General features: G+C 34.8%; 1 protein-coding gene across 1 annotated transcript in view; it reads right to left on the bottom strand.

The window, feature by feature from the left end:
* The window catches only part of LOC150076348 (phospholipase D1-like), a 601,970-nt gene that overhangs the window by 256,058 nt on the left and 333,255 nt on the right, over positions 1–12,657 (bottom strand). Inside the window, exons 16-17 of the mRNA XM_090387327.1 lie at positions 11,849–11,937; positions 1,211–1,246 (exon numbers count right to left, since the gene is read on the bottom strand). Of these exons, the coding sequence (XP_090243453.1) occupies positions 1,211–1,246; positions 11,849–11,937 (125 nt within the window). The remainder of the gene's footprint in view (positions 1–1,210; positions 1,247–11,848; positions 11,938–12,657) is intronic.

Genomic DNA, 12,657 nt, shown 5'->3' with positions numbered 1-12,657 from the left:
CGATTTAGGAAGAAGTGTTATAGTTAAGCGATCAGTGTTAAATGCAATAACTCCGTATAGGCAATTGTTAAATGAAAGAGAAAAAAAGCATAAACAATCAACTTTAACCTCATATTTTAAAATGTGATTTCACTTTGTATGTAAGTTGACTGTTTATTTAATAAAACTTTTCTTTGTTCGAAAAAAAGCTTTTCATTTTCTTTACGTAGGAACGTATCCCTATTCTGGCCATAGTATTTGTACCTCTGAAAACGAAGTTTCGCTTAACGAAGTAATTTCGTGGAACGCATCCTATTCGTTAATCGAGGTATGCCTGTATATCGTTTTGTAAATGAAAATTGTTCAGAATAAAGTTTTCTTTATTTTTAATGCTAACTGAATAATTATGGCTAATATTCTCAGGTATTTACCACCTATGTTTGTTAACAAAAAATATGTTATTTGCAGAATTTTTTTTAAAAAATTCCAGTTTTAACCAAATTTTACTACGTTTTTACGAAAAAAGAAAAAGGCAGAACAGAAACTATGCTATTGCAAAAATATGGAGGACAAAAGTACACCCCAAACTATGCTATGATATGATGATGAGATGAAGAAGAGGTCAAATTGTGTCAAAAAGATGGTCATTAATTCCAATATTAGTAATGGTACGACTCATATTGTAATTAATGTCCAAGTTACACATGGTAGTTCATCTTTAGTGTTTTGATACTTTGTGAACGAATAGTAGAATAAGGCAGCAATATCCGGCAAAAATAATGAAGCAGCTATGGGTGTTTTGTTTTGTTAGCATTACCCATTACAGTAGTTGAACAAGACAGAAATACTGGGATCAGTCAGTTTGTAAAAATCTAACACAAAAATAATGCTATAATTTGGGATAGTATAAGAAAAAAAATTGTTGGAGTAAAAATTACTCACCTCAGTTAAAACTCAGAAAAACATATAATCAATTATCCCTTGTACCAATTAGAAGATTTGAATCAGGTCCAAGTGAAGCTTCATTTGTTCAGTCCTTGTGTTTTATCCATTTAGTGAGATTATTAAGGAAATTAATAATCACTATAACAAATTAAGTAATGATTTCATTATAAAATTAAATTGCCTATAATTAAAACTACTTGGCAGAAAAAAAATTACAGAAACAATTTCATGCTTGCCATTCTTACCCTAAAATTAAATAGAAAGTCTAATATTCTAATGATCTCACCTTTCTTTCCATTTTCTTTCTTTACTTCTATCTTTCCTATTTTCAGTAATGACAAATAAGTATTCCAATATATCACTTTATGTTAAAATTTTATATTTTGATAATGTTTCTTTCAGAGTGAAATTTCAATGTTAAGCACTATATTTCTTTAGCAGACAGTAAGAAGACAAACATGTTTCTTATAAGTTCCTACATCTTTAATATGTGTTCAATACAGTACTTTGGTAAAACAAGGAGTGAATGCCACAGTAACCATAAGTTTTTACTGCTGATTACTGCAAAATTGCAAGAAATTATATCTATGTACTGTATGCTAAGAAATGAAGCATTCAACGACAGGATCACACAATATACAATATAATACACAAATAACAGTAGAGCAAACACTGAAAGTCTGCTATAGAACAGACTTTCACATAAGGGAGATACTATTATTATTATTAGCCATATGGTGCAAGGAAGCCTGAGGCTTATGCTGCAAAAGCAAAAAAAAAAAAAAAAATTTGAGTTACCCTGAGAAAGAAAGGAGGGGAACAAGAAAGAGAAGAATGATAATATCCAGCTCAGGACCCTGGGTGTGCCAAGCCCATACTCACCAGATGTGAGCCCCTGGGGTAGAAGTCTGGCTAAGAATGCAAAGAAAAGTAACAAAGAATTATTTGCTTCTTCACCAGAAGGAGGATAAGGCTCAACCACACACACACACACATGCACTAGTATACTAGGCGCCTCCGTAGCCAGGTGGGAAGGAGCAGCACACACTTCTTGATTAGACTAGGGTTCAAGCCCCGTCACCACCAAATACGGAGGATGCGGAAAGGTCAAGGAATGACCACCGCATATTCCTGGAGCAATATGGCTTTAGTTGCTAATGCTCCTAAAAACCAAATAACAAACAACTAGTATACTCAGTGGCATGTCATCCTATGGTGCAAGTGGTACAGCTGCACCAAGACATGAATTCTGGGGAAGGTAAGGGGGGGGATCCAAAAAAGGAAAACGGAAAAATCAAAATGTTACATTAAGAATAAATAAATTACTTTCACCAGGGCACAAAGCTCATGATAATATGTCACTAGGTTCAACTGATATGAATGGCACAACTATTGATATGAATTAGTTAATAAACTGACTATTGAATAAATATTTAAATTTATTCAGCAACATGCCTATACAGGTTATATTTATTCAATTTGCATATAAATATACAAATTAAGCAAATATTTTTTCATATATATTGACATATGAAGTTTCAGAGTGAGGGATACCAGAAGTCTATATATTAATAACTGGGAATTAAATGATTTTATGCTAAATGAAAGGAATATGGGAGAGAAACTGTTGCACCTAAAAGCAAATAAAGCACATGAGGCTGACAGAATTTATCTAATTACAGTAAAACCTCATTATTCAGATTAGGGTGAGAGATAGTCCAAATTATTATAAGGGAACGATAATTTTTTTATATGGCTGATAACTATATATTCTTGCTTCCTTGCATAATTTCCATTATTACCTCTACTAAATATTTTCATATTATATTTCATTAAAATAAGCATATTTAATCACATAGCAACATATGCTAATTTAAATGGTATAAGAACCCAAATAAGATTAAAAGAAAAAGAAAATTTCATGAAAATGTTTATATTTAAACAAAATGGAATATACAGGGTTCAAATAAAATAGACCATGAATAATACGATTTGTGAAACTATAACTTTTAATTATGTTAAATGTTATTGACTATAAATTTAATCAAATATGGATGGCATACATTTAATTCATTGCTTACTGCACTTACATTTATTATTACTCATTGCTTATTGCGCTTCATATCTGACTGCAAAATTACCCTAGGTCTTTTTTCATTTTTAACTACCCTGAGTGTAGTACCACACAGTTGATATGCTAATATGAGATTACTGATACCCATACACAGTACCCTGCATTTGTTAATGTTGAACTTCAACTGCTGTTTCTCAGCCCATCTGCCTAATTTTTATAGATGTTGTTGCAGAAGCATATCTTTATTACTGTTATATGTGACCCTGCCAACCTTTGTATCATATGCAAACTTAGACATTAAGCTTGCTATACCGGCATCAATAATATTAATAAATAAAGAAAATAACAATGGGCCTAGGACTTAACCCTGTGGGATTCCACTACTAACATAAGTTCATGAAGAACAGCATCCATTGATGATCACTCTATCTCCTCTCACTCAATTATCCCTTTATCTATGGCAGTAACTTTCCCTTAATGCCAAATTGCCCAATTTGTACAGCAGTCTTTTATAGTGTTTTAGTGTCAAAAGCTTTCCTGAAATCCAAGTATATGATATCAAAATTATTTTTTGCATCCAGTTCCTTTCTTACTGCATCACAGTATCCAATCAGATTGCATGTAACAAATCCATGCTCTGGCAGCATTATAATTGTATTCCTGTTTAGATGGTCCTACATTACTTCTTTAACCAGTGGCTCCATATACATTCACACATCCACAGTCCACAGGGACCTCTCCTGAATCCAAAGATATTCTCTCATAAAATTATAGCTGAATGGTATGCTTCCTTCCTTTGCTGCCTCCCTTAATATAATTAGACAGAGCTCATCCACACCATGCACCTTTTTTAAGTTTAGCCTCAACAATTTTTCATCCACTTTCCTCTCAGTTATCACAAATTCATTTGTTTACCCCTTAAGAGTTTGATAAACCTTTGGCATTTGCTTCCCTAAAGAATTCTTCATATGTGAATGTATGCAAAATACCTATTCAGTTTCTCAGCAACCTGAGCAAGATCATCAACAGTTAAACGTCAACATCGAGTAGACCAATGTGATTCAACTTAAAAAAAAACATAAGAAAACACATAAGGTGGATGGGATCTATCCAATTATATTAATAAAGGCAGCAAAGGAAGGAAGTAAACCCTTAGCCATAATTATGAGAGCATCCTTGGATTCAGGGGAAGTCCCCATGGACTGGAGAAGTGCAAATGTATCCCAAATTCACAAATGGGGATCAAAGGGTGACATGTGTAATTACAGACTTTAACTTCTGTTCCAGAAAAAGTAATGGAGTCAACTTTAATTACAGACTTTAACTTCTGTTCCAGAAAAAGTAATGGAGTCACTAGATAAAGAAGAAATGCAGGATCATCTAGACCAGTGTTTCCCAAACTGGGGTCCGCAGACCGCTGGGGGTCCTCGAGATGGACCCTCTGGAACTGGTCAAATTATTCATTCTGTGTATAGCAAATTGATGATAAAGTTATTATTATATATTTATGTAAAAATTAGAATAAAGTTGAGTTGCTTTGAACAAAAAACTTCAAATTTTCTTTTCAGCAAACCCAGTGTTCACACACACACAGAGAAACATATGCATATACTGTATATACACTGGTGTTCAAAGAAAGTGCATCACCCCTGAAAATTGTAATTGTCATCTGAATAACGTAAGTATATGGCAATATGTCTTACAGATTGCATCAGATAAGATTTACACGCATAGATGATGAAGTAATATTGCATCAGCTGTTCCTTTCAGCTATATAAGCAAGCTCTGCAAGAGTTGCAAGTCGTTCCTTGCTTGTGTCAGGATGGTGAGTTACATGCAGTTGACGCCACGAAGAAAGAGTGCTATTGTTGCTTTACATGAGGAAGGATGTTCTTCCCGTCATACTGCTTATAGAGCGTCTTGTAATCAGTCAACAGTAAGTAGATTTCTTTCCAAACTCAAGAAAACTGGTTCTACTGATAGGAAAAAAGGAAGTGAGGTGTCTTCTGAACCTCTCGGTCTCTATCGGAACTGAGAGGGTCAGAAGAAACCTTTTAAGAGAGAGAGAGAGAGAGAGAGAGAGAGAGAGAACAGTGAAGACGGTTATTAATGACATTAATATAAAAAAGACACTATTAAATCAAGTGCAAATTTTAAGAATGTTTATTAGCCCAGTTACAAGATTACCACAATACAGATACTTAACAACAATGTGACAACATACTGTAATTCAACTAAGTAACATCATCAGGCCAGGAGAGCAAAGGATGTTGCTATAGAGTACAACATATTATTCCTGGTTCAAATATTAAGGTCACTACTTCTTTATGGCAAGTTGTTGAAGTTGCACTGTTCTAATAGCTGGATGATCTGAGGATTGGGGAACCAAAAGAAACTGGTTGACAAAAAACTAGATGTAAAATGATGAATAGAGGCAACCCCCGTATAACACGGTACTTCTACAACATGGTTTAGCTCTAACATGGTTTGAGAATTGCGGCACATATAACACAGTACTTTTATAACACGGCTTCACTCTAACACAGTTTCAGAATTGCAGGAAATCTCACATAACAAGGTATATTTGAGCTTTTGTGCTGGGGAAAAAACCCTGCTATTATGTTAGATGTAATTTTCAACATTTCCAATCCTTTTTTGTGAATCCCTGATAGTTGTTATCACCTTCGTGATATTTTTCCAAAGCATATTTCTGGAGTTCACTACCATAAAACAATAAAAACAATTTGCAGTTTCTGGTTTATTGGTCTTTTCTGTTAGTGTAATCAATTATAAATGATTGATTAAATGATTGGATAGTAAACATGATCTTCTTGCATTTGCTATAGTACCAATAGCTGGAATTCTGTGGGTTTTCACGTTACTATGGTGAAATTGGTTTCCCCTTCCATGAAATATTCAATCATATAAAAAACATAAATAAATTTTCAGAAACTCATTACTCCGTATCTTGCTTGTGCGTGCCGTGTTCTTTGTTATTAATTGCTTATCATTTTTAATGTTTTAAATTTTACAACAAAAAAAAAAAAAAAAGTCAGTGAATAGAAATATCAATTAGTTAGTATGTACATATTAATTAAGCTATGTATGTAAGCGTAAATTTATTTTTATTTTGCTAACTGGAAAATATTCTTCCGATTTTCACATATCATTTAACTTTGTTAATTGGAAGGTAATAAAGTTAAATTTGTACTTTATATCTAAGTGGGGGTTCACTGTATTTTATTGGGAGATCCCTGGTTCTGTGCTATTGAACTTGTGCTTGTTTGAGACCATAAAAAATTGTGACTTCAAAGCGTGCAGTTCGTGACTTTTAAAGAGATCAGAGGTACACAAAATCTAGATGCTGCAAAAGAGATGGTGCTTAGCAGTGATGAAGAGGAAGAAAATTAAATGAACGTACATTATCTGACCTATAAGTATCACAGTTTTGTTTGTTCAGTTATTACAATTTATAAAATTTACAATTTTATAAAAATAAAGTTAAAATATTTAGTTATTACTATTACAAAAATAAAGTTAAAATATTGAGTTATTACTACTAGAAAAATAAAGTTAAAATATTGAGTTATTACTACTAGAAAAATGAAATATTACTACTGTTAAAATCCCCCCTTTTGTACTAGTTCTTAGTCCCGCATAACACAGTTTAGCATTACACACGGGATTTCGTAGGAACCAAACTACCTTATACGAGGGTTACCTGTACTGTTATTTATGAGAAGTTATTCATATGTTAATTCTGTGGATAGTTGAAGGTTGGCAAGCCAAAAGAAAATGGTTAAAGTAGGGATCAGAGGTAATTAAAGATTGTTTTTATTGGCAGCTGTTTTAAGTCTCCATTACTCTAATAGTATGAATGTGTTCAAAATTCAGTGGAGAAGGCCTTCTCCCAAACACTAACATTCTTCATTGCACCCATTATCAGTTAAACTGTGAATTCTTTACTCTAACTTTTGTTTTTCATTTATTCTCTATATTTCGGGTTCCTAATATCTTCCTTGATATGTATTTTTTGAAAATTGTAAGGTATAGAAATTTAAATCCAATGTAAACAGCTGCTCTTGTTTCCCAAATGATCAATACATCTGTGGTACTTTTTTTGGGGATATTATAAAATAAAAGTAGCATATGGACTGCAAATAATGAAGTTAATACACTAAGAAAATATCAAAATCCACACTATATTCACTAAATTTACTTTATAGCATGACACACCAAACACACCACGGAGGATACACCAGTGCAAAATTGCTGTATGCTCCAAATATCTTTCACATACTTCAAATTATCTTTACTGAATTGTAATACATCAGATTAATGTGATCCCACTAGGTTCATTTAATGATAAAAAAAATCGAAAATTAAATAATATGGAGTGATTCTGGTTTTGGAGCATTAGCAACTAAGGCCATATTGTCTGGGAATATGCAGTGGTCATTCCCTGACCTTTCCGCATCCTCCGTATTTGGTGGTGACGGGTTCGAACCCCGGTCTAATCAAGAAGCGTGTGCTCCACACTGCTGCTCCTTCCCACCTGGCTACAGAGGCGCCTAAATAAATATGGAGTGGAAATAAAATATAAAGAATTTCTCCACTGGGATCTTATTTCATTAAGAACTACAAAGCACTGACGAACAAAAAACCCAGAGGACTAGCATTTCAATAACTCCTAACAAGTCAAGGATCACACCAAGGTATTTAAGCTGGGTGCTGAGTTCGATGGTCCTGCCCTGTATTTTAATTTGCGGTGGTCTCCTGGGATTGAGATGTCCCTTGAGTAAGATGGATTGTGTTTTGGCCGGTGATATAGTGAGGTGGTGCTTGTGCACCCAGTCCTGGAGGGTTGTAAGAGCCCGATTTTCTGTAATTTCCAGTTGTGCCTGAGAATCTGCAGTGAGGATCAGTGTGAGATCATCGGCGCAGGCAAGGATCTGCACTTCACCAAGGTCCATGTTTAGAAATTCATTGAGGAAATAGTTCCAGAGCAGGAGTCCAAGAACTGATCCCTGCAGACAGCCCCAGTAAACCTGCCTGCCCACTGCAGGCAGGTTTACTGGGGACTATGACAGCTCTCTTTGTGAGAGGACTTGAGATGACACTGTATAGGTTGTCAGGGAGATTTGCACATCTGAGCCTGCAGAGGTTGCTCGGCCACCACAGGGTGTCAAATGCTCCAGCAAAGTCGACAGATATAACCAGTAGAGACTTGTGATTGCAGTTTTTGAACTACTTCGGCAATGCATTCAAGCATGTCTGTTGTTGATTTTCCCAGTCTGAAACCAAATTGGTTTTTGGCAGGCAGATGGGTGGTATTGTAGTGTATATCTATTCTCTGCCTGAGGAGCTTCTCATAGACTTTACTCAGAACAGAGAGGAAGGCGACAGAGTGGTAGGACTCTGGAAGATCTTGTTGTTTGGTTGGGTTTTTTAGTATTAGCTTTATGCTTGCCATTTTCCACTCCATTGTGGAGGCAGTGATTCAACAAGTTCGAGAACAGTGATTCGAGTTCTAGCATATCTAACCCAGGTGTCTTTTTTATTTTTGAGTTTGGCTATAGCATTTGCTAATTCTGTTTCAGTGAAGGGCTCCTCAGTCTATGCCAAGTGATAATTGTCATTGTCTTAGCAGAGTTGCATTTGCTCTGGGGTATTGTGATCATCCAGCTTCTTGAAGATGGTATCCAGGATGTTCAAAACAGAATCTTGTCAGGTGTTGGTGGTGCCTTCCTGTGGAGTTCAGGTGGAAGGGATCACCTCACCTCTGGGAAGTTTGTTAGCGATGAACTTGTAGACAATGCCCCATGGGTCAGAGTTACCCATTGTTGAGACCAGGTGCTCCCAGGACTGATGCCTGCGCTGCCTCATCATGAGAGTGTAGGCATTCCTTGTCTTCCGATACTGCTGTCTAAGATGTTCAATTTCTGCAGGGGGCCAGGTTGTCCTTGCCCGTTGGAAGGCTCGTCTTTTATAATTCACATCTCTTCTGAGTGCCTGTAGTTCCCTAGACCACCACAGGACTGCTCCGGGGAGGGGTTTTTTCTTTTTAATGGCAGCATCAGCCGTTTGTTTGATTGCTTTTGTGATTACATGCTGATGATGGTCATGGTCCTGTTCTTGCAGGTTTTCAGTTTGCAGTTCTATTTCATTGGCAATAATTGTCTCCCTAAAGCACTCCCAGTCAGCCTTTTCCACAGCATATCGGTGTTTCCTCTGTCTGTCTATTGGAATGCGGTTTACAGATCTGTTCAATGTAAAGGTAATGGCGTGGTGATCTGATGTCGTCCAACCCTCCTGCACAGTCTAGTTTCAGAGGTAGTGTGCAAAGGAGCGTGTTGCCAAGGTCACGTCTAGAGTAGCTTCCCACAGGGTGCTAGAAAAGGTCGGCAGGTTGTTCGGTTGATTAATTACTTCTATTCTACTGCTGACCAGAAACTCTCCAAGTTGTTGGCCGTTGTTTGTTCCTCTATGCTCAGGTGTTTCACTAAGCCAGAGGGGAGGGGAGTGGCAGTTGACATCTGCTGAGACAAGTATCTTGGTGCCAGGTAGACCCATGATGACTCTCTGGAGGTATTGTGTAGCAGGCAGTATGTCTTCCCCAAGTCTGCAGTACAGGGAGATTATGTAGAACTCCCCCAGTGAACTTATTATGTGGGGAGACCTAAGAGGATAGTGGACATTTTACATGCATATTTTGTTCGTTACCATATTCCTATCTTTTTTTTTATTATTATATTATTAACATTATCAACCAGTGATTTTTTTATATATTTTATTGGAATATCATTTTTCTCCCCTTTGTCAAGCCAAGCAACGTACTTGGAACATATCCCTTGTGACTGGTGATGATAACTCTATATATTTTGTGAGAATAAAGACCAGAATTATACAGTATGCAAAGTGTACCTGCTCGTGTGACTTTTTTTTTTCACATCCACTGCAGTGTTAATACAGGTTTTTCAGTTGAATTTTTATTCCTTAAAATAACCCAACCTCAAATGTTCTTCTCTGAAAAATTTTATACCAAAATTCTTATTGTAATTTCCATTAAGAAGGTGCTGTCTTTGGGGGGGAGTTATTTCTGTTCTGTATTATTTGTTTTTTTTTTGGTATTATATGTTTCAATAGCCTTCTGCCATAATAAAGCATTAGTTGCAAAGATGAGAATGTCTTAGCAAACTTTGTGTACATTTGTGAGTGACTTCCAACATGTTTTCTGATTTTAATGTAGTGTAGTGAAAAATATGTATGTACGTAAGTATTTTGTTACAGAGAATTTATATATTTTTAACTTTCTAAAAGAAATATTTATAAAGATGTGTTTATATTTTTATGTCATCTTTATTATTCTTACTTGTATTACTGTAGCTTTACAATATATGGAAAAAGTACTTGGATTATTCAGTGTTAGAATTAATACTGGCAAAATGATGCAAGGAAGTAAATATTTATACAACAGCATCCAAAAAAAAAAAAAAATTATATATATATATATATATCCATTTCAATTGTCCAACCCTCTAATAACATGTCCAATCCTTCTTTAAATTTATTCAAATTACTCACTTCCACAACACCTGACAGAAGTTTGTTAAAACATCAATTAGTCTCTGGCTGAAAGCAAATTTTCACACATCTATCCTACAAAATTTTGTTCCATTCTTTCCAATTTAAATTTAAATTTAAAATATTGTGTGTGTGTACTCTGAGAAAAAGGGTTCCATCAGCATGTAGTTTACTAGCACATTTCAAGCATTAAATACTTCAATCAGATTTATACATGTGCTTAGCTTCCAGATGCTGCAATTTAGAAGAACAGAAGTCTTCCTTAGTGAGAGTACCCTTTCTCCCCACCCCTGGCTAATCTTGTTGCTTTTCTCTGCACACATTCCAACAGATTTACATCCTTTCTAAAATGAGGCTTCCAAACCAGTATACATTACTCAAGATGTGGCCGGACCACCGTCTTACACAAAAGGGTAATCACCTCTTTCTACCTACTGACAAAATTCCCATATGTCATTGACAGACTTCTTAAAGATGTCCTAGCAGCCTTTCTGCACTCTACAAAGAACTAACTTCATGTTGGGCTATAAAATTACTCCTAACTCTTGTTCAATCTCTACTATCTTGAATCTGAGATTAGTGCTACTCGTAACTTGCATTTATCAATATTAAACCTAAATTGCATTTTTTCAGCCGGTATGTCAAATTTATCAGGGTCTTACTGAAACAGCATATTCTGATTAATGTCATTAACCACCCTGCCAACCTTTGCATCTTAAACTTTCTATGCTTTCCTAAGTATTGTTAATAAATAGAAAAAAGACAAAAAAAAAAAGTAATGGGCCACTGCACAGAACTCTGAAGGACTCCACTAATAACATTAGTCCACAAAGAGCAGTGGCCATTAATAACCATTCTCTGTCTCCTGCCACTAATTTCCTTTCTCCATAGCAGTAACTTATCCCTAAATGTCATGCTACTCTAATAGGTACAACAGTTGTTCATGTGGAATGGCATCAAAAGCTTTACTGATAGTTAGAAAGAGTATATGATACTCTTCGTAACTATCTCATAGTAGCTAATCAAACTGGTTATCAGCTAATCAGATAAAATTAGAAATAACAGGAGAAAAGGAAATAGTACTTAATATACAAACAATTTCCAGCTCAAAAAAATGATAAAGTATTGCTTGGGAAGAGGGAGGGAGGGAGTGACTGTTAGCTGCATCAGCTTGTGTTTATGACTAGATATTAGAAATAGTCACACTATTTTTATCATTTTTAATTAGTAAGTAGATAAAAACAGTGCTGTAATACAATCACTAACCTCCTTATCCAAACTTCTTTTGTTTTTTCCAATATATCATCATCAGCAGTTCTTTTTTTTCGAATACTTTCAGCTAGCCTCATAAAATACTTAAAATAAACAAGAATTCATTGATATAAAGGGCTAAATACATGAACAAGCATAAATTTTAAAAAATTTAAAAGAATGAAAAAAGTAAGAATAAAATTAAATGAGCAAGAAAAAAATTTCCAAAGGATAAACCATTACAAAATTCCAACATAGTAACAATAACACTATCCAACACAATTTTTACTTCCAAGAATTTAAATGTTGTTTTTAACCAATTTTTATGCATAGATTTAGAAAATCACCATAATAGTTTCACATCATGTCACAGTTATTAAATAAAGAGGGTCCCCAGTATCTGAGTCCCTGCAGTTATGAGGATTTGAAAATTTAAGAATTAAAGGTTTTTCCCTTGAGAAAATTGACCAAGCACTTCAATATTTTTTGTGAAAATGATCTACTTCATGATCCTACAACAGACAAGCATGAAGTTAAAGACATAACTAAATGCTAAGACAAATTTTATCTGAAAAAATACGACAAAAAAAAAAAAAACAAAAAAACCCACAAACTGTGGATTCATTCTTTGTTTGTGCAACTGACATACAGTATACCTCCAATAAACTTTACTTAACCGTCACTGTGTAACATATTATAATAAAAAATGTCTAATAAAAGAGTTTTCTAATTTTTCAGTTCCTTCATCCATTTTTTACTATATACAAGTACATAATACACATTACTATATAAAATTGGTGTAGAATCACCATATCTACTCATCC

This window comes from Mastigoproctus giganteus, chromosome 13 (genome assembly GCF_048544385.1).
Source record: "Mastigoproctus giganteus isolate SK-2022 chromosome 13, ASM4854438v1, whole genome shotgun sequence".
Lineage (NCBI taxonomy): Eukaryota > Metazoa > Arthropoda > Arachnida > Uropygi > Thelyphonidae > Mastigoproctus > Mastigoproctus giganteus.
Note: the sequence above shows the minus strand (reverse complement) of the source record. Positions and strands in the feature narration are given on the sequence as shown.